The following is a 24,153-nucleotide window of genomic DNA, read 5'->3' on the forward strand; positions in this document are numbered from 1 at the left end:
ATTTTCTCTCTAAAAAAGTTCTCTTCTTAATAATACTACAAATTTATTATAGAAAATTGAGGAAGTACAGAACTGTATAAAAATGAAAATAACTTTCCATTATCCCAAACTTAGAGATAACTATTTAACACTTTGGTACACTTCTCTCTACATACTTAAAAAATAATATATTGAGATTACATGGTATATATAATATTTACATATTGCTTTATTAATATATCATAATTATACTCTCATGTCACTGAACATTCTTCAAAAATTATTTTTAATTGTATAATATTCTATTACATGGATGTACCATAATTTAAATATTGTTAAATTGTATGTTTAGATTTTTTCCCATTTATCACATAAAAATATATGTAAGCAAATGAAAATAATGTGAGATATCATATTTGTAAATGCTTCCCCACATCTCTGAATTTTTCTTTAGTTTAAATTCTTAAAAGTAGGATAGCTAAGTCAAAAGATAATAAACACTTGTGTTTTTGTTTTGGCCAAAATATCTTCTGAGAAAACATAAGTTTTTATTTCCAGCTAGCATTTAATTTTTAGCAACACTGGATATTATTGTTCTTCTAAATATGCGGTGGTTCGTTATTTCTTTTTATTTGCATTTCCATGAATATTGGTGAGGTTGAACATTTTTTCATGTGTTTATTATCCATATTCTGTTACAGATCATTCATGTCTCTTGCCAGTCTTTCCTTCCTTCCTTCCTTTTTTTTTTTTTTTTTTTGAGACAGGATCTTGCTCTGTTGCCCAGGCTAAAGTTCAGTGGTACAGTCATAGCTCACTGGAGCCTTAATACCTAGGCTCAAGCAATCCTCCTGCCTCAGCCTCCTGGGTAGCTAGGACTACAGGTGTGCACCACCATGACTGGTTAATTTTTTTATTTTTTATTTTTTATTTTTTATACAGACAGGTTCTGGCTTTCTTGCCCAGGATAGTCTCAAACTCCTGGCTTCAAGTAATCTTCCCCCGCTTGTCCTCCCAAAGTGCTGGGATTGCAAGTGTGAGCCACCAAAATGGGCCTTCCCAATTTTTTAATTGATTTGTTAATATTTTTATTATTAACAAATAAGATCAATGTATATAATAACTATTTTAATTTTATGTTACAAATATTGCTTAAGTTTGTCACATGTCTTTTAATTTTGTTTATGGTTAATATTAATAGTTTTAATTGCTTTGCATTCTCTGATGGGAAAATGTTTCATCAAAATTCTTTCATTTTTATACAACTGCTCTCAAGAAAGATTTTTGCTATGATTCAGTGGCTAGATATGTATTATATGTTAGGTCTAAATAGACCTAAATAAATATCTGTCCTAAATGTCTTGAAGGAGTTTATTGATTTTTTTGTAACATGGACTGTATGTTATAAGGGTAGAGATTCTGTACATCATAACAATTTTACTCTTAGGGAATTAACATTCATAGGATCACTATTATGTCATTACTCTTTATTAAACTACCTTCCACTAATTTGAATTATGATGACTGTAACACTATTTGGGCTGATTTTTAATATTACATTATTTTTTATAAAATAGTTTTCTAAAACAAAAATTGTAGGATGTATGATATACAATAAACATACTTTTAAAAACATGTTAGAAGAATATGAACAAATCGTACTTATGAAAGTAATTCCTCTTGACTCCTACTACGTAATTCCTTGTCTAAAAAGAATTATTAAATGCATGTTACTTGAAAAATAATATATAGTAAAAAATAGACCATAACTTTTTATTAATTCTAATTGACTGTTCTTTCATTCATTCCAAATTAAATAAAACAGTACTAAAAGTGAATTTGCTATTCAAGAATTTTAACATTTCACCTACATGTATTTAAAAAATTGATAAACTCTCAAGGGTAATTTCTTAGACTTTTATATCAGGGGATAAACTAATTACGCTTGTTTATAGGAAATAGACATCCCTGAAAGAATATACAGCATATCTTATCTAGCAAGGCAGGGTGTCTTATAGAGATAATGCATGTCAGACTATACTCAATGCAAAGTGTAATCAAACTCTTTGTCAAACAAGTTTTCAATAAAAGAGTAGCCAAGTCGAAGTGAGATTACAGGTGATTTACTACAGTCTCACTCCATATGTTCTAAAGGTTTCTGCTTTGCAGTTTCAAAGGGTGTTCCTTTTCCGATTCCATTTAGAGTCAGAACTTCATTGACCACAGGATATGAACTGGAAAGCAGCCAAAAACATAATATTCTTACCGAGATTGACTGTCTTTATCCAGATTTAGATTTTAAAGAGAATAGCATTAAATAAAAGATAAATAAATGCAAACCAAGAAGGATAGGAAACTTACTTATAGAATTTTGAATTTGGAGTTATCCTATTCTTCTAGAATGTATAATCTCAAACATAAAATGTAAAATTTTATGTTAAATGAAAGAATCAGAAATAAGAGTCTGTCTAGATTACTTTTTAGATATTGTTATTGTTGCAATTTAAAACTTTGTATACAGAAAATTCTCCCATACCTTTTCAGGAGCATTATCCGTGCATATTTTCTTACCAGACAGTTTTCTAACATCAAACATGTATGCAATGAAGTTTCCAGAACATATGTAATCTGTATTTTGTGAACAATATTTCCCAAATTTAGGAGGTCAAGGATTTTTGATGTTTTCTTTTTCCCATTTTTTTCTTTTTGAAATTTCATCCCTTAACGGAATAAGGTTATGTTACCCAATTATGTTGTAAACATCCCAAAGCTTCTATATGAGCTGGTATTTTGAGAAAACCAAATGATACTGTACAATATATTTGCTCCTAATGTGGTATCCAGCCTATAACTTTTAACTTATAGTGCCAAATTTTACGTATTTAAAGAGAAAAGTTGACGTGGTTTTATTGCCACCCAGTGCCAAGTTAATTGCAAAATTAAAGAATCATGGAAAACAAGTCAGAAATTAAATGAAATTTCCAAGTTTCCTTCAGGAGTTAAAAAGGTACTCCTTTAGAGGTATTGGCTACTCAAAGTAATGTTTATAATATCAATAAGGCTTTAAACTCATTCATGAGTTTAATCAGCCACTGATTAACCTACTTACTAAAGTCATAACCCCGGTTGGAATACCTTAGAGTTAATATAATATTCTGTTCTTTTGTAATTATGCATATTAATTTTTGCTTGGTAAAAATCTTCATGTATTGCAAATAACATGACTTTGAATGTAGGAAAGCAGTGGCTTAGTAGTAATTCATATTCATTTCAATGATGAAAAAGAAATTGAATATAGTCATCTTCATTAATTACATATATTAAAGGAGCTTTATAAACTGTAAACTATATGAAAGTAAGATATTCTTAGTAAAATCTTTGTCACCATTTTGACCCATTTATAGTCCATTTTAAATACTGCCTATCACATATGTGTTTTATAGAATAAACCTATAATTAGATTAGAATTCACTTTTAGAAAATATTTAGCATCCGGAGTGGGTGATTATATATACAACAAGTCTGATAATCTCTCCCAATATTATATTGCTTTGCTTCCTTTGTACTTTATTACCTCTAGTTATCCAATGTATTCTAATTTTCTTACCCTATTGTATCACTGTTCTGTACAATTTAGGGGCCGGGTCAAGTCTTTATACATGATCTTAATGGTCTCAGTGGGTAGATTGTTTCAAGTAGGTATACTTGAGGATAACCGGGAGTTAATGGTTGTATTCTAGTAATAGTTAAAAATACACATTAACAGTTCATTGTTATTTAGACCTCTGAGATGCATGTTTTGTTTAAATGGGTGCAAATGCCATCCAGATGCTTATAAAAGTATTTATTGGTAATAGAATGGCCAATGAAAGTACATGGTTAGGTAGTGATGTCATGGTGTTATTTAATATTTTATCCTAGAACAGTGTGCAAGAATCTTCATAGTGATCCACGTTTTCCACCACAGTTGTCCTATATGGCCCCCTTTGATCTACATGCTTCTTTTTAGCTGAATGCTGGTAAACGTCCTTTCTGACAGCCCCCTTTGCTCTTGCCTGCCATTATCTGCTGAAGTTCAGAAACCAGAGCATCACTTCAAACAGGAGAGTTAGGGAGTAGCCAGTCAGAAGAGATTCCGGAGGCATGCAAAGTTCTGGTATAATCATTCAAAGATGTTTGGGTAGGGGATGGGGGTGGTAGAGTTATATGTGAATACAGAGAGCTGTGGGGGTTGGCCTCTGGTCACTGGTAAATAAGTGAAGTCAGGTGCCAGAGAGTCTAGACACAGTGATTTCAGTCATGGGTCTTTGGTATCTGATACTCAATATGGGACTTGTCTGATTGAACACTATTGCCTCTTCATCGCACAGACTGAAGCCCTTTTAGTGCTTTTCTGGTAAATTAGTAAAAGATGACAATGGACATAGTTAAAACAGAACAAATCTAGTTTTAATATTTTCTAGTTGTCAGCAATTACACTTACTTTTGAAGTGCCATCATAGCAATCAAATTAAAGACATACTCTTTCATGTGGAGTTTGAACTAAACATTGCTTTTTTAAATTTGAAAGCTTTAATTAAAATTGAAATGTTTATCTCTCTTATTATGAAAAACTAATTCTATATCATTATGCATTCCATTTATATTTAGTCCTAATTTAGCTCGATATGGGGAATGGGAGTTGAGTAAGTTTTTGAGCCATGCATTATTTTCTAAAAATCTAGTTTCTGATTGTTTATTTCTAGGTAGAATTTAATGTGGAAATTACTTTAAAGAAAATTTACCTTCTAAAATAATGACCTGTAGCCTTGTGTTTAAGGCTAATTTTCATACTACAAAGGTTGATTTGAAGCAAATACTTTTTGTTAGCAATAAATACTTTGCTTGAAACATTGCTTCAATGTAACCGATTCTCAGATTGAAAAAAATCTATGGTAGGTTTTTAATTACAGTTTAGAAAACATAGCAATTAATTAGAGGATTGTCACCTACATTTTTGGTAATTTGTAATTTAATTTTTATTGGCAATTTTATTTGTAATTTAATTTTAATTGGGCAGATAGGTAGTGAAATCTGTTAAATATATATCCAGTAAATTAAGATTATTTTACTTTTGCCCTTGAATCTTTTTTTATTCTGTGGCATTATTAAGTATTAATGATTCTTACCCAGAGATACTATCAGTGGTAATATTTGTGGTTAAAGATCTGCCCTCAGGGGGAGCATATGATACATGCCAGCCGTTCACCTGCTACAGTGTTTTGTAATTTTCAGCATACAGATCTGTGTATTTGCTTAGAATTATACCTAACAATTTGAGTGGTATTGTGTTTTTTATTTAATTTAATCTAACCAAATTTAATTTTGGTTTTCAGCTGTTCATTGCTAACACATAGAAATGTGATTGATTTTTGTATATTGACCACATATCATTTTTGAAATGCAGAAGTCATCTTGAACTAACAGTAATCAAAACAAGATTTAACAGAAAGAGGTCTAAAATAAATAAGTATTTATTATTCGCTGTGTTGGATTCATGAAGGCATGTTGTTCTAAAAAGGTATTGCCCTGAGATAAAACATAAGAAGTTTTTATATTATAAATTTTAGGAATAACTTCTAATTGTTGTTAACAATTTGGGCTGAGAGAAAACTCTCTTTATGTACTATGCACTAAGTTAATTTGCTGATTTGACAATAATAGAAGACTAGCTTCTCCAAAACATAGCATAAAATTTGTTCATTTGTCCTTTATTATAGCAGCTGTCTCTCACCATGACAAATCTAGATTACTGCTAAATGGCATAGGTAGCCTACCTTTTCCTTCTTACCTTTTTGTCTGCTGTTTTTCAGACCCTCTTTCTTTTCTCTTATCACTAAAAATGTTTTTTTCTCATTTTATACCCATGCCCAAGTGATTGGATTTAGCCTGCAGCTTCAGTTTTCAGCCATATATGCCAGTTCCTAAAATTATACCTCCAGTCCAGACATTTCTTCTAAACTCAGGCCTGTGTTTATGACTTCCTACTGAATACATGCACTAGACTATCACATAAGCAGCTTAAACTCAAAATATCTAAAACCAAAATTACTATCTTTCCTTTAAAGTTTTTTTCTACCCTAGTTTCTCCTTTTCAGTAGATGTTGGCAGCACCATGTATGTCATTTCTCAGTGCATAAATCCAGAAGTCATCTTTGACTCCTCCTCTCCTTTAACCATAACATCTAGTCAGTTACTACATTCCATTTTGGTTCTCTTTTCTAAATATATGACTAATCAATCCTTTTATCTCTACCTAGTTCAGACACCCATCTTCTCACTTGGACTTTTCCTCTAGCATCCTACCTGGTTCCCCATACTTTCTTGCAATTTTATTCTATTTTCTACACTGGCTAAATCTTTTTGAGACACAAATTTTATCCTGACACTTTCCTATTTAGAAGCTTTTAGCAGCTTCCCATTATCCTTAGCACGAAGGCCAAAATCTTTAACATGTACTTCAAGACCCTGCATGATCTGGTTTTTACCTTCTTATCTCTTAAAACTGTTGTTTCCCTTTCACCAACAATGCTTGCTTGCTTTTAATTCTTCAAAGAATACTGTTTTTTCCTGCATTGTGACCTTTGCATAAGCTATTTTCTTTGCTTGGAATGCTCTGCTTCCAAACAATATGTTTAATTATTTAAGGACAGATGTTTTATCTAATATTTCTCTTATATTCTCCACTGTACTTAGAAGTTTATATTTAATGCTGAGCATCTAAGAGTTCATTAACTGTTTATTCATCCAGTTGTTGAACAGTGAACGCCTGCCAGTTTTATGTGTTGAAATGTAAATAATTATATTATGCCCAATGTACAATCTAAGATAACACATTATGATAAAAATATTGCTTCTGTGTTTGGTTTTTTGTCTTTGTTTCTTGAGTAAAATGTGCCCTGTGCTTCTTGCTAGTTAATGAAGATGCTGTTTGAATGTTCAGATGAACGAATTGACTTGGAACTCATTTCTTTCTGCATTAATCTTGCTGCTAACAAAAGAAATGTACAGCTTATCTGTGAAGGTCAGTGCCTTTGAGTATAGGTAACTTTTTTAGCATATGGTATTTGGTATATGATGGAAAATAGATATAAGGAATTAAGAATTATAATGATTATGTAAGTCCTGTTTTCAAATAATTTCTTCATTATAGCTATAATCCTTAAAGGTCAGATAGAATATTCTTACGTCATAAATGCAGACACTTACCTTCTGGTAACATTTTACAAACCATGGTGAGTTAGCCTTAATTGAAATTTGATTTTTAAAACATTTTCTAGATAAAATGAAACTTTTTCTTTGCAAAGCAGTCTATTACAATATAAGGTAATAAAATACAAATGTATTAGATTATTTCTGTAATATCTTTGTAGAATAGCCTGTCATACATTATGATGTTTCAGAGTCTGCCTGATAGTTTTTGCCTGATTTGAAAAGTAGTATGTGTTTGTTATAAAAAGCACAAATGAGCAAAAAGGAAAAGATTTAAATCTTTATTCCTACCATCCACAGATAATCATAGGTAAGATTTTAGGTAATACTTCTGCATATTTTAAAATAAAAATGTGATTGTCTATATATCATGATACATTCTTTTAAAATTAGTAATATCTTGAAATAATATTTTATGTGATTAAGTTTTTTTATAAAGCATATTTGTTAATAACTGCAAAATTGTCTATTAAAGAATTTTGCCATAGTTTACTTCACTATTATGGATATAGTTCATTGCCACTTATTTTCCGTTACAAACAGTGCTATAGTAATTACCCATTCTCTGAATCTTTACACATTTTCATTTTTATATTGTTAGGATAAATTCCCAGAAGTACAATTTTTCTGAGTCAAAAGTATTTTTGTTTTTAACATTTGTAGTAGATAATGTAGGCACAAAAGAGCACATACGGTATGATTCTATTTATATGAAGTTCTATATCAGGCAAAATTTATATATGTTTAAAAATGAGACAGGGAAGAGGAAAAGTGATTATATCTGGGAAACAGGATTGACTGGGAAGGGGCACAAGTAAACTTTCTGGAGGGAATGAAAATACTCTGTATGTTGATATATGGTATGGGTTGCATCTAAATTAATCAAATTGTACCCTTAAGAGTTATGCATTTTACTAGATGTAAATTGTTGTGGCTTTTTTGAGAACTAAACAAAAAATTATTAAACTTAAGTTAACCTTAATTTTATTGGGGGACTTTTCTGTTTCAGGAAATGGGCTGAAGATGCTCATGAAGAGGGCTCTGAAGTTTAAGGATCCATTGCTGATGAAAATGATTAGAAACATTTCTCAGCATGATGGACCAACTAAAAATCTGTTTATTGTAAGTATCATTTTGGCTTTCTATTAAAATAGACTGGGAATTGAAATTGCTACATTTGGAAATACAGCTCTTACTGAGGTCTCATCAAATATTAATTTATAATCCAAATTGCTCTTATGTTATCAACTTCTTTGTTAGTTTAGCACCTAGAAATCTCAACCTACGTTTCAATGTTGTTTTTGTTTTGTGACCCTTACCCCTAATCCCTCCACCCCACTGCAGTCTTCTTGCCTTAAACCAGTTCACCATAGGCTTCTTTAGCAATTTAGCTCAAGATTATTAAAACAAGAAAATCACATTTGATATTGACTTTTTCTTTCAATGAGTTAAGTTGTTAGATTCCTGTGGGTTATTAGATTAAATAAAAAATAATTTAAATTTATATTAAAATTATGTTTTATTCAGGATTATGTTGGGGACCTTGCAGCCCAGATCTCTAATGATGAAGAAGAGGAGTTTGTGATTGAATGTTTGGGAACTCTTGCAAACTTGACCATTCCAGACTTAGACTGGGAATTGGTTCTTAAAGAATATAAGTTGGTTCCATACCTCAAGGATAAACTAAAACCAGGTTTGTGCTAAGTATTTCACTTTTGCATAATCTCTAAGTTATTTCTTTCTGTTATGGATAAGGCTGCTAGAGCAGTATTGTGTGACTATTATTACATTAGGAAAAGCCATTTCTTCTCACAGCTCTCTTCTCCCAGAAAGGTAGTCACTGGATCTCCTCTTACATATATGTTCTCTTTTTCCTAAAAGTGTGTTTTCTTAGTGTTAGTTTCTATTTCCTATTCTACCTTTCTTGTGGTCTTTTGGTATTTTTTTTATTCTATCTCTTTAAAATTACCAAATACCATCCCTCTACATGTACATAAACACGCACAAAGGTCTTTGAGGCATTCAAATGAGTCTTTTATTTTCTGTGTCTATGTTGTCATTCAGTTGTACTCTCAAAGGCTCATTTCCACTTTTCTACTGCCCCCTGCCCCCACTATCACAAACTATCATCAGCAAACATGGAAATTTGGAAAAAGGACAAATTTATAGCATATCGAGGATTCATATGACTTGATTTAATAGCTTTCAGTATCCTTTCTGTGTATTTACATTTTGATACTCTAAATGAATTTGGATTAGGACATTTCAGTGAAAACTTCCTATGGTTTGACTTCACTAGGTGCTGCAGAAGATGATCTTGTTTTAGAAGTGGTTATAATGATTGGAACTGTATCCATGGATGACTCTTGTGCTGCATTGCTAGCCAAATCTGGCATAATCCCTGCACTCATTGAATTGCTAAATGGTAAATAACCTTAATTTATTTTTATGTTAATGTCTAAACAGCTTATTGATTTAAATATTTAAATATAAAATGCAGAGTCTGTAATCTGTTTTTCTCATTACATTAATTGTTTTATAGCAACTTACATAATCAAGAAAAATGAATTAAATATACTGCTAACCGGGATTGGATAGAGTAATATCAAAGATCTTTAGCTTTCAAAGTTAAGAATGTTGCTGTAAAGCAGTTCAGGACCAATTTTACAGAAGTACTCTCCTCACCAACCTTGAACAACCAATATAGTAGTCACAACTTAATCAAGGGGAATACATTCCAAGACCCCCAGCAGATGCCTGAAACTACAGATACTACCAAACCCTATATATACTTTTTTTTTTCTAAACATACCAGTGATAAAGTTTAATTTATAAATTAGGCACAGTAAGAGATTAACAACCATAATTAATAATAAAACAGAAAAATTATAACAGTATGCTTAGCATCACTACTCTTATACTTTGGAGCCATTATTAAATGAAATAAGGGTTACTTGAATACAAGCATTGCAATACTATGCTAGTGGACCTGATAACTGAGATGGCTACTAAGGGACTAATGGGCGGGTGGCATGTACATCCTGGATACACTGGACAAAGGGATGATTCATGTCTTGGATGGGATGAAGTGGAACAGTGGGAAATTACATCACACTATTCAGAATTGTGCATAATTTAAAACTTATGAATTATTTCTAGGATTTTTCATTTAATATTTTTGACCATGGTTGACTGCAGTTAACTAAAACCATGGAAAGAAAAACCACAGATAAGGGAGGACCACTGTATTATATCACTTCTTTTTGTTTGTTTGTTTGTTTTTGTTTTGACTTTTTGAGACATAGTTTTGCTCTTGTTGCCCAGGCTGGAGTGCAATGGCGTGATCTTGGCTCACTACAACCTCCGCCTCCCAGGTTCAAGCGATTCTCCTGCCTCAGCCTCCTGAGTAGCTGGGATTACAGGCATGCACCACCACACCCAGCTAATTTTGTATTTTTAGTAGAAACGGGGTTTCTCCATGTTGGTCAGGCTGGTCTTGAACTCCCGACCTCAGGTGATCCGCCCACCTCGGCCTCCCAAAGCGCTGAGACTACAAGCGTGAGCCACTGTGCCCGGCTATATCACTTCTTTCTGTTGAGATTTGTGTTGGTTTGAATTGGATCTCTTCTCTTGTGCAAATCTTATTTTTTAAAACTTGATTTCTAAGTTGGAAGGTCCATTTGGAAGCTGATTCTAAACATCATATTCCCTTCTAGATCCGAATTTATTGTCCTCTGAAATTTCTTAGTTGATGAAAATGTTCTATATATGTGGTGTCCAACACGTGTAGCTGTAGAACACTTGAAATATGGCTGTCACAACTGATAACCTGAATTTTTGAATTAATTTAATTAGCTGCAGTGGTTTATGGCTACAATATTTGACATTGTAGGCCTAGAGTTTTCCCCTTGCATTTATATTACTCTTAAGGGGCAGGGCTCATTCTTCTCCGTATTGCATACAAAATTTATCTGAATCTTATTAGGGCCAAGTTCTCTAGGATCTTACACATCATAACTAGCCAATAGTATAGAAGTTAAAAATGCTAATATGAGATCCCTGAAGAAGATACTCTCATCTCAGTTCATCTTGTACTAGGCATAATATATATGCATTTTGTATTAATTTTAATAGACTTTTCAAATATGTAATAACATACATAAATTGTAAGTATAGCTCAATGTATTTTCAGTGTAAGCATACCCATGTTATTATCACTCATGTAAGAAAATAAAGCATTACCAGTACCTTAGAAGTGCCTCTTCTCCCTCCTCTCAGTCATTACCACCTCCTTCAAAGTAGTTAGTTTGAACAAAAGATAGTTTATTTTGTCACCACTAGATTAGTTTTGCTTGGTTTTGAACTTTAATATATAAGTGGAATCTAGTTTATTTTGTTCTACCTTATATTTGTGACATTCATCTATGTTGTATACAAAAGTTTGTTCATTTTCATTGTTGTGTATAATATTTTATTATATAAACATACCACCATTTATCCTTTCTACTACTGATGGATAGTAGAGTTAGGTTTTTGTGGGGGGGGAGGACTATTATAAATAATGCTCCTATGAATATTTTGAAACCTTTCATTTGGTGAACATATGTACTCATTTCCATTAGGTTCACACGTAGGAGTAGAATGGCTGGGTCACAGAGTTTGTATGTGTTTGGCCTTAGTAAACTATGCCAATCTGTAGTTCTGCCGGTTTTCATTCTTACCAGTAGTGTAAGAGAGCTGCAGTTTTTCCACATCACCTCCAATACTGGGCATTGTCAGTCCTTTCAATTGTAGCCATCATACTGGTATTTCATTGTGATTTTAATTTGTATTTCCCTAATGACTAATGAAGTTCATCACCTGTTTATGTTTATTGATTATTTAGGGATAGCTAGTAAAAAGATGTGCCTATTTAAGCCTTTTGTGCATTTTTCTCTTTTGAGTTTTTTTAATTTAATTTGTAAGTTCCTTAATATAATTCATTTTAATAGGTCATCTAGAGATAATGCCCCATATTTGAAGTATTCCTTCCCAAAATTTTAGCATATTTGTATTTACTTTGGTACACTCTTCTCACAGTCAGTTTTCAGATCAGAAATAATTAAAAGAAAGACTAAGTAGTTGGGAGGTAAAAGTAAAGACACGTAGTTGACAGAGTGAGAATGAAGATTTTGTGGAGAGCTGAAGAAAGTTGAAGCAAAATGACCTGCATCCTGGAATTGCTGTCCCATAGTGATTATAATCAAGAGAGCTAAGATATTCGTAAGATCTGACACAGCCAGCTCAGAGTGTTTTACTATGTTTTGGTGTTCTCTGACATGAGATTATCACAGGCAGAGGCTTTATAATACTCTTTTTAAGAAATATACAGATTTTCAAGATTAAAACCATTGGTATTAAGTGAGGGAATACTGTATACCAAGATAGTAATTAATAGTGAGAAATTTAGCCCAATTTGTTTGGAAGAGTAGTACTTTGGCAAGTTAGTGAGGGAGATCATTTGGGACAAATTGAACTTTAAGGGACGCACAATTTATTCTACACAACTGGTTTGATACTCTGTTGACCTGAAACTGTTTCTAAAATGTCATTGAACTTTTACCAAGAGTTGATAGCAAACTATACTATTAAATCTAATTTCATAATCATTACTTAAGGTTAGATTTCTATAAGCAATTATACTTTTTCCATTACATATTAATCAGTGGACATCAGCTGTTATGTAAATTACTCTTTGTATGATATTAAAGATTTATTAATTAGCCTTTATGATTATGTAACTTTTTTATTATTATAATTAATTAGATGGAAACTAAATTACTTATTATTTCATGCAATCTGTAAAGTTTAATTTTGTGAACATTATTCAACAAAAGGAAATACCTTTTTATAATAGTTCAATTTCCACCAAAAACTTAGAGTTTAGAAGGTATAATAATTTTTAAGAATTATTTTTCTCCTGAGAAGTCAACATTATAAAGACAAAATAGAACCAGGTTTATTTTACAAATCAGAATTCTTTAAAGAATTCTTATGATGAATAAAACAAGTGGTGATAACTGTTACTATTTTACATTAGGAACATAGAAGTTAAATCCATTTCTGCTTACCTGTCTCCTTATCACTTTTAGTTTTTCTCGTTCTATATTATTCCCCTCAATTATTTTAAATTTGGTATATAAACATTGTATTCTTTATTTGAATTTTTTGTTTATTTACAGCTCAGCAAGAAGATGATGAATTTGTGTGTCAGATAATTTATGTCTTCTACCAGATGGTTTTCCACCAAGCCACAAGAGACGTCATAATCAAGGAAACACGTATCCTTTCAGTGTTTACCATAGATAACAATATTTCACATATTCAGAAAAGATGCATCTTTGAGTTTTTTTTTTTTTGCAAATGTTGAAATAACGTAGAAAACACTAAGTTTTGAGATAAATTTACAAGATAACCTATTTTCCATGGAAGCTGTTTACCCCAAATCAGTATATAGGTAGAATATAATGAGAACAATTTTATTAACTCGTCAGGTTGTGATTCCTAAGAAACTTAAACATATCAGAACTTCCTTCTCTATTAACACACCGTAAGCGTCAGAGGTTCCTAGGACTATTCTTGGTTCTTTTCTAATCTTACCTTATTTACTCTACTTGGGAAACCACATCTATTTCCATGAGTTCAGCTACCAACTATATGCTAACTATTTAATCTTCATAACCCCTATCTTGAGCCCTAGGCATTTGTTGCTAACTGCCTCTTGGATACCTTCCACCTACCTAAAGGGGCATAGCATGTTGTAGCCTAAAGAGCATTGTAAATCAAATAGCCCTAATTTTAATTACCTTTTGCTACTTACTAAGCTGCAGGACCTTGGAAAAGTTACTTAACCTCCCTAGGATACAATGAGGTACCTAAAAAATGCCCGTAACATTAATATTAAAATAAAAAGATCTCCTACCTTGTAGAATTGTTGTAAGTACTAATGGATTTAAATTGCCTATAATAGTTCCCAATACACAGAGGTACTTAGTACCTGGTAGTTTATCATTCTCGCATCCAAAGGGTACTCAATATTGGTAACATCCTCTCCTGATAAGCAAAACAGTCCTGCCATCTGTATTCATTGTGAATAACAACATTGTCATCTACACAGCCTCTTAAGCTGAAAATTTTGGTATCTGCTAACTCCTTTACTACATATAATTAAACATTCATTTATTCACACATTTCTCAAGCTTTGACCATCTAAACAGATACTGGCTTATGTGTTAGATATATAAGAAGGTCCTTGACCTCAGGGAGTTTATAGTTTAGTTGGAGAGATAGACAAGTATAATAACAAGAAATATAAAATTATAATCCAGTGTGATTGGCCAGGCACAGTGGCTCATGCCTGTAATCCCAGCACTTTGACCTGAGGTGGGAGCATCACTTGAGCTCAGGTGTTTGAGACCAGCCTGGGCTACATAGTGAGGCCTCATCTCTACTAAAAATAAAAAAATAAAATATGAGCTGGGCCTGGTGATGCATGCCTGTAGTCCCAGCTACTCGGGACACCGAAGCAGTGATTATCACGTGAGCCTGAGAGGTCAAGGCTGCAGTGAGCTATGATTGTGCCACTGCATTCTAGCCTGGGTGGCAGAGGGAGACCCTATCTCAAAAAAAATTAAAAATTCTGGAACCATATAGGGCTTCCAGGAGTCAAGTCTGATAAATAACAAGTCTAATTTGAGAAATGTTAATATTAATATGGGCTATCGAAATACAAATACTATTCTTCCTTAACAGCTAACAGTACAGAAAGTAATAAATATTTTTAATATGGTTTATAAACTGACTTTCCCAGAAAGATAAACTCCAAATATGCTTTTGAACAGTGTTAAAATAATTGGAATAAATTCATTTTTCCCCAGCTGTATTCCATGGAACATAAGTATTAACAGCTGCTTAATGAAAAAAAAAGGTTCTCTGATAGTAAATAAGTTTGGGAAACACTGAGTTAAAGTTAACAAGTTTTCTTGCTACAGAGTCTTCTTGGAACCTTTAATATGCTTTTTTGGGTTGAGAGTCTCTGAAGGTGTATTTTATGTGTAGAATTACTTAAAATTTACATAACTATAGAAGCCACTACAGAAAACAGTAAGATGAAAATGTAGTTTCTCTAGGTAACTTCTTTGAAATACCACCCTATTTACAGGTCATCGCATAGGGTTTTTTGTGAGGACTAAAAAGTGAAGTATTTAAAGTACCTACCAGGTACCTGTACACAGTGAATAAGTGTTACTGCCTCTGTTTTGGCATGTCTGTTTAAAATGTACATTTAGTACCTTATTATCAAAGCCCACAGAATTAAGAGAATTCCTATTTGACCTTTCTTTTCAGTGTAACTTTCTTTGCATTTTCCCCCAAGTTTAATTTTTGTTTTTTTGTTTTATGTCACTAAATCTGAGTCAATACTTTTTGAATAGTTGTCCTAAAGATTATAACATGTTAATAATGGTGCAACAGGGAGATAAAAGATCTGCTGAGTTAAAATTTTCATAAAAACTTTGTGTCTTAAAATTGGATAAAGATCACTGAAGTGCATTTCCAAAATGCAAAACTCAGAAATGTTTTCTAAGCCAGGCATTGTGGTGCATGCCTATAGTCTCAGCTACCTGGGAGGCTGAGGTAGGAAGATCACTTGAGCCCAGGAATTTGAGGCTCCAGTGAGCTATGATAATGCCATTGCACTCCAGCCTGGATGACAGAACGAGGCTCTGTCTCTAAAAAAAAACTGAAAAATAAAAAATAAATTTAAAAAATGTTTTGGAGTTGAAAAAACAGAATTTTTGTTGATGTCAATGGCATTTAAATCTGTCATGTTACAATGTATTACATATTAAAAATTATTGCAATATTTTATTTCACCATAACCTTTAGCATTTTATTGTAATTCTCCCTATGAATCCGATATGAATATTTGAAATAAATCTATTAGGCAATATTTTATTCCTTTTCTTATTCTTTGTTAGAAAGTTTGATCAATATTATTTGATATAATTTGAACAGAAGATTTGATATATGAGATAGCTAGTGTAGACTTATTTTAGATAAATATATGATTTATATTCAGATATTTAAAATATTAAACTGACTCTCAACCGTGACTCACTCACATAAGAATTGAGAACTAATGCTGATCTCAACAACTACAGTATGGGAAATAAAATACAGTTGGTCCTCCTTATTTGGGGGTTCCTCATCTGCTGATTTAACCATCCATAGATTAAATTTATTCAAAAAAAGTTCTAATAGAGAATAGAAATGCAACAATAAAAAACAGAAAATACAGTATAACATCTATTTACATAGCATTTATATTTTATTAAGTATTGTAAGTAATCTAGGAAGGATTTTAAGTATATGGGAGGATGAGCATAGGCCATATGCAGATACTACACCATTTTATATTAGAGACTTAAGCATCTGTGGATTTTGGCATCATTGGGGGATCCTAGAACCAGTCTCCCATGGCTGCTGAGGGAAGATTATAATCCACATTTGTCTAGATTATTTTAGATTCCCCTTGAGAATTTTAAAGATTTTTCTAATAATTTTTATTCTCACAAAACCATGTGAAGTATGTAGAATAGATATTATTTATTTATTCATTAAATAAAAATTTATTGAGTACCTGTTATGATCTAAAACCTGGGGTACTATGGTGAATATGATAGGCAAAGTCTCTGCTCTAATGGAACTTACATTCCAATGGAGAAAAGAGACAGTCAATACATATTTTTTACATATTTTTTAAAAAATGAGTTTCAGAATGCACAAATACATTATTCTATATATTTTTTCTACATTTTAAATATATCTTTTTTAACCCTAAAAAAAAATAGTAAGAACCACTATGCAATGTAGCCATGTAGCAAATCTGTACTTGGGTCCCCTAAACCTATTTTTAAAAAACAGCAATTTAAATAGTAAGTAACACTAATGAGTTAAGTCATCACTTTGCCACTAGTCATGATACTGTTGATAAAATTTTTTGGGTGTAATCAGTGATACAAACAATGGTATGTACTTGTGTACATGTGCTAGAGATTCTTAGTAGAAATTTGTGGACTCTTTTCAAATTGTTTTAACTAAGACCAATTAATAGTATTGATTTGAGGTCACAACTTTTTTCTTCACTTCCTCTTTCAGATTCACCAAGGTTTCTTTATTAATTTGAATTTGCTTTATTATCTCCCTTCTGTCTTACTTATTTGTAATTATACATCCCATTTTTTTTCTTTTGGGATGCAAACTTAAATTTCAACATTCATGTTCACCAAATTCTAAAGGAGTATATGTTTCTATTTGACAATCTAATATCTCCACTTCTATTTTCCATGTTATTTGATATCCAATATGATAATTTCACTTCATTTTATAACCCTTTTGTAACATCTCAGAATTAATCACTATTTTAATTATTGGTTTTTAAATAACAGTGCTTATCTAAAGTTTACAGTATGTTGACCAATTTCCTTATTTACTGTCTCCTGAATTCCATTTCTCTATTCGAGTTGACTTTCTTTCATAATCAAGTATATGCTTTTATACTTAGTGAATATTATCTATGGATAATAAATGTCTTTATCTGAAAATAACTATTTTTTCTCTTTAATAATAATTTAACAGAATATAGACTTCTAGGTTGACAGTTATTTCCCCCAGCAATTTGAAGATGTTTTTTCGCTTTCCCTTGGACTGCCAATGAGAAGTCTGTAGTCAGTCTAATTATTGTTATCTGTGATAAAGTCAGAGGAAAATTTAATTTCCTTTTCCTTATAAGTAACTTGGCCTTTCTTCCAGGAAGACCAAAGAAGTATTCTTTTTTTTTTTTAATATCAAGTTTTTTTTTACTAGAATTTGACTTGGTATATCATCCTCCATTGATTTTTCTAAGTATGCAAATGTGCACCTTTTTTTTAATATCTGGAAAGTTTTCTTGAATTATAGTTTTTAGTATTTGTTTTGTTCTGTTACATTGGTTTTCTTCTTTGGGATTTCTATTGTGTTGGATCTTCTTAGTCTAATATCTGTCATTTTCTAATCTTTTTATCTCTTCACTTATTTTTATTTTAAAATTTATTCCTTTTGCTTCTGTTTCTCTTAGAATTTTATCTGTTGTGTCCATTTACTCTTTTGTTATCTTAATTTTTATATATCCAAAATGATTTTTACTTTTGTTTTTGGTTCTTTTCTGAATTATTTTATTTCCCTTGGTTTTCTAATCCTGATTTGTGTTGTGTGTGTGTGTGTGTGTATATATATATATATATATATATACACACTTTATTTTTTAAATTATTTTTATCTCTTTTGAAATTTTAGGTTGCAGCTCTCTTTTATGTGAAAATGTTTTATCATGCCTTCTCTTTTTGACCATGAATCTCTCTTGTTAGTTTTGTTTGAAATTAGTTTTCCTGAATTTTTAGGAGAGCAGGATAGATGAAGAAGCATTTATAATTACACAACTATAGAGCTTCCTCTTCATTTATGTTCATGATCCTCATGTATTCAGAAATGTGGTCTTGTACTTTCTGAGATTTACTGACTTTGTTTTCCTTACCCATTTTTATCTAGATTTTTCTCTTTTTTATGTCCCTACTATCCCTGTTTTTCTAAACAAATGAAATATTAAGTGTTTTTGGTCATCTTGTATTAATGGTTTTATTTTAAAATTTGGGTTATATTTCCATTTAGAATTTAGATTTAGAAAAATATGAGATTTTTCTAGTATTATTGACTAGCCACAATATCAAATGTAGTTTGTATCTTTAACCATTTTTATTCAGAGGCTCCAGCATATCTCATAGACCTGATGCATGATAAGAATAATGAAATCCGAAAGGTCTGTGATAATACATTAGATATTATAGCGGTAAGTAATTATTTTTTCTACACAAAGTATAATTGACTTCATCTTGGGGGAGAAAGTCATTGTAAACCTATTTTAAACAATGCATTCAGTGTAAACCCAACTTTGTATTTTGGTAAGATTCAGGATATACAATGATACTAAATTTACTTTTTAAACATTAGTAAGTTCTTTAGCTTTCAATTTTTAAGTCTTCGGCTCCTTACTTAAAGATGTTTTATAGGTATTCAGAGTTCTGATCTACATGTCATCGCAGAGTCACTTGTTTTTCAGATAAATTATTGTATAGGAGTGGGGAGTTGGAAGACAGTTTCTGTCAAAACATTATCAATTTTGTGGTTTGGCCATTAAATTTTTTTAATAAATCAAATCTTGTATCAGCTATTTTTTTCACTTAATTGATAGTTTTATTTTGTACATACAGTTGTCCTTTAAGTTGCTTTGAAATGATGGGAAATACAAAAATCTTAATGTTATTCATAGTTTTGGAGGTTTTTAAAGGATACATGACTAGAGGGATATGATCAAAGAGATGATCTAAGTGTTGAGTTAGAAACTGTGAACCATGCAGACTTATTGCCAGTAATTTTGCTGCCTACCACAGTCTTCTGCCTGGATTTGGGCCTTGCACCAGGGCTGTACCAGATACTCGATTATTTTGAGTATTTTTTATATATGGCATATACTGCTACGCACAACCAGGTTGCTTTCTTTTTCTAACTGGATTTGGCTCACCTTTAGAAAGTTTATTGAATGTAGCCTACTCAGTAGTTTTAAAAGTTTAACTTTAGCTTTTTAAACAGATCAGAATAACATTTTTTTAAAAAAAATCAATAACTTAGTTGGAAATCCACTAAGTTGGATTTTCTGCTAGTGATGTAATCAGGAAACTAGACAATCACCGTTAGGAACTTCGTTGTCACTTTCTCACATTTTATTTCAGAAATTCATCTTAATTTGATATCGTCTGTTTTTTGGATTTGACTAAGTATCCATTACTGGTGTAGAACTAAATGGATACATTGACATTTCAGCTTTGATTTCTAAGTCAGAATAGAGAAACTGTACATATTAAATCCTCATTCTATGAAGACATTTCACACATAGGTCACTGATCACAGGGCTTATGAATATAGAATATTTAATGTGCCTAGAGAATAATTTCATGGCTCATGTCCTGTTTTCTAATAGATCACAGTGCCATTGTTGTATATAAAGTATATAGTATAAGAACAAAAAACTTATAGTTCTATATATGATTATCTTACTTGAAGCAACGAGGAAAGGAGGGAGTTGTCAGTCTGTTATGCATTACATTTAGCATACTTTTTATCTACCTTCTGTCTAGGAAAGGTAACTAGAAGATAATGTTTAGATTTACAGATTAAGTGTATGTGGTTTAGAATGTAAGTTGATAGTTCTCAAAGGCCAACTCAGCCTTCATCTAAAAATATTTTGTATAAAATACAAATGTATTATAAAATAGAAATTTATTTCAAATAATTTCTAAACTCTGAGCTTAAGTCTCTCATCTTAAAACTGGAGTCACCCCCAACCCTGTGTCTCTTTTCTCTTCTAGATACTGTCTTAGCTCTCCTTTCTAGATCCAAAGTTTCCAAACAGTTGTCTATATTTTACTTCCTTCATTTCCGCACTTTAAACCTATGAAAATTCTGGCTTCTGCTTCCATTGCTGCATTGAAATGGTGTTCACTAAAAAGACCATCAAGGGAGAATGTGAAGTTTTTGTTCAGTTAGCATTAGTAATGGCTAAATAACAAACTTTTTAAATTATAAGAAACCTGCTTAGGAGAGGAGTGGATGATGTCTTAAAATTCTTTTTACCTCTAGATAATGATTTCCTAGTATTCTCAGCATGACTGTATTCTATAATAATAAAAAATCCAAAAAATATATAGACAGAATGGGAATATTTGTAGCTTAAAGCAATTTACCTGTAAGAAAACAAATTTACCTGCCACTGAAGACAGACAGTGCAGAATAATACTAAGAAAAATTAGATGCCTTGAAAGCCTTGGGGAAATATACTTTCTGCAGTAAAGTACTTGTCCCCCAAATTATGCAAATATTATACTAGTGAAGATTTGTTTAATGTAGTTGGGCCCAAGCCCTCAACTGATGAATTGAAACAGATGTGCGGTGGCAGTACTCTGGATACCAAGGAGGATTACATCACTTGTTTACATGATACAGTCTCTGTGGCCTCATCAGCACATTGTCACTTGTGTGACTATGTTACTTGTAGCTTGGGGAGGCAGGGAATGGTGTAGGTACAAAGAGGAGCAGGAAGGCAAGGAGAGAGAAGCCTATAGCTAGTTGGTCTTCCAAGGGAATTATAAGTCAGTTGACCATTGCCTTTTTCTCTTCCATGAAGGCAATCATGGGAATCATGAAGGGAAGAACATCACCTACCCCTCTGATCTAGAGAGCTTCTAAAAACTCAATTAGATTTGTATCCTTCAGTACATCTTCAGCTTTGTGTGAAGTATTTGAGAACCTCAGAAATCCTCCCCTGATATTTCTGGTTTGTCAGACATTTAATACATGTTTATTAAGCACCTATTATGTGCTAAACACTAAGAAAGACACTGAGAACACAAAACTCAACAATACAAAGTTCCTTGAATATAAAAATTTACAATCTAGACCCCAGAGAACACTGAGATACTATTCTCTAAACATGTGAACTGGCATTCCAGAAGCAGTACTACTACATGGCCTATCACTAGATTATTTGTACTGACGGCACACTGTATCTACAGGGTGTTTACAGGAAAAGGGATATAACCAGGTTCTCTGGTGAAAGACTGATTTCTGTCATCTTTCTAGCCAGTGTATGATTTAGTAGTGACATAGGTTCGTGTCACTGAGATTTTGAATGGTACCTCTTCCTTTTTTAATAACTCTTAATTATGATCATGGGCAGATTGTTTTTATTTTAATAATCTGGAATTAATAGCAAGCTCTAATATTCTAAACTTGGAAAAGTGGGTGCTACCTTCATTCCAGACAGACAAAATTGTACTTAATAAGGCTGGTTTATTAAAAGGAAAGAAACCAATATAGCTTTAAATGTAGCTTCTACATCACCCATTGTTATGGTCTCTGCAAAGATAACCAAGGAAGCCTGTGTCAGAGAAAAGGTGGTCTTATTAATAATCTTGCCAGTAAGGGAGAACACTTTAAGAAGTATCTTACAACGTCTTGAAGAGAAGTTACAGAGAAGGTTTTATAGGGTTAGGGTTAGCATTAGAACTCAAGCTTTCAAGAGCAGGGCATGAGTAAATGCTGGTCACTTTTAATTGGCATGCAAGTTGGATGTGGGAGTAGTGATTTTTTAGTGAATTGTTGGCAGAAATTTCTAAAATTTTCTCTTTCCAGACCAAGCAGAACTGGTTCTTGCTTGTTTTGCAGTCTTGGTAAATTCTTTTATTTCTCAGTGTAAGTTTGATTTTTATTTCTTAATCCCATATACTCTAATTGGGTTTAATGAGATAAATTTAGTCAGCCCTCTTTTATAGTTCATTTTTATATTGCGTAAACCAAAAGGCGGACATTTAGGATATTTTTCCAACTTGTTAGAATTTAAGCATGTACACACATAATTTTATATATAAATGTGTGTGTTTCCTACCTGTTATGCATGTTACTTTTTTTTTTAATTGGCAGCATTTGGACTTAAAAGAACCCATGCATAGTATGAAAGAAAAAAAATTATTTCTTACTTAAATAAATTTTATTTAGTTATTTCTTTTACTTTGTGGTCAAGACAAAAGGTCAACACTTGGGGCAGTCTTATTGAGAAATAGATAGTATGTGCATAAAAATCAACTTTATTATGTATGTTAAATTATGTGTATGTCTATTGATATTGGGATAAATATTTTTTAAGATATAAAAAGTATCTTGTTAGCAGCTACCACCGTAACTTTAATGAGCAACTAAATTAATCCAGACTTGCTTTAATTTAGTATGAAAAATTATATTAAATAAACCATATTACAGTCTCAATTAGGAGGCTGCCACATTAAAGGAAAAAGGAAAATCTGTTTTCCATCAGTTATGTTAGAACACAAAGCAGATCTATGTAGCTCTGTGTTATCCTATAGTGTGTTAATCAGATACAAGGTGTGACGGAAGCCAGTGACAAAGAGTTTTCCTGATAGTGAACAGGCTCTGATAATAGGCTAGTTAAGGCTTCATAATGTTTCGGTGGTTAACTAGTAAACAAAATGATGTAGGACTTCAAAAAGGATGGCACATTCCATGTAAAATCAAACCATCAGTCTTTCACGACACTTTAGAATTTATGGATACTGAGTGCTTAAAATCATAATGTCAGGAGCTAAGAAGAGAAGGAAATAAAAAACAAAGCATGTTTTTCTTTAAATACACAATAGACTCAAGTCTCAAAGCCAAGACACCAGGTTGCACTCCTTGTGAAAAGAAGTATTTCAAAAATGAAGAAAAAACTATAATCCTAGAGTATTTCCACAAAGGCTTTGGATAGGTTTTGATGACATACCTTAGCTGTGATTCAGCTGTGACATCCCTGAATTCTCATAATTATTTTCTGATATGGGGCTGGGGGTATAGGGGAGTGAATAATAAGAAGGGACTAGAGATTGGTGGATGGGGTTAGAGAAATTTATTTTAATGATGTATGTTGATTAAAATTTTTTGACATTGGGTTTTCATTTAAGAATTGCTTGTTAACTTTGTAAAAGAAACTCCTATCCTACCAGTATTTTTCAGTTATTTGGGATAGTTATTTCAACAGCTTTATGAATTCATGGTATAAATCATAGGTTTTTATTTAGAATGTTAGAGCTTAAGTAAGTCTTAGTTTTGTTTCATTTTACAAATGAAGAATCTGAGACCAAGAGAGATTAGAATACCTTTAGAAGGTTGCGTACTTCAGTTAGTAGCAGAGCTAGAACCAGAGCCCAGGTCTCCTGACTCCTAATCCAATGTTCTTTATAT

At 32.0% G+C, this 24,153-nt stretch overlaps 1 protein-coding gene across 4 annotated transcripts in view; it reads left to right on the top strand.

Annotated features, from left to right (window-relative positions):
- KIFAP3 (kinesin associated protein 3) overlaps nucleotides 1–24,153 on the top strand; it is a 164,095-nt gene that overhangs the window by 93,801 nt on the left and 46,141 nt on the right. For all 4 annotated transcript variants that reach the window (XM_003824636.6, XM_008978294.4, XM_008978295.4 and 1 more), the window contains 6 exons: nucleotides 6,934–7,042; nucleotides 8,240–8,352; nucleotides 8,758–8,923; nucleotides 9,530–9,655; nucleotides 13,452–13,550; nucleotides 19,068–19,153. In XM_003824636.6, the coding sequence (XP_003824684.1) occupies nucleotides 6,934–7,042; nucleotides 8,240–8,352; nucleotides 8,758–8,923; nucleotides 9,530–9,655; nucleotides 13,452–13,550; nucleotides 19,068–19,153 (699 nt within the window). The remainder of the gene's footprint in view (nucleotides 1–6,933; nucleotides 7,043–8,239; nucleotides 8,353–8,757; nucleotides 8,924–9,529; nucleotides 9,656–13,451; nucleotides 13,551–19,067; nucleotides 19,154–24,153) is intronic.

The sequence above is a fragment of the Pan paniscus genome, chromosome 1 (assembly GCF_029289425.2).
Source record: "Pan paniscus chromosome 1, NHGRI_mPanPan1-v2.0_pri, whole genome shotgun sequence".
In the NCBI taxonomy this organism is placed as follows: Eukaryota; Metazoa; Chordata; class Mammalia; order Primates; family Hominidae; genus Pan; species Pan paniscus.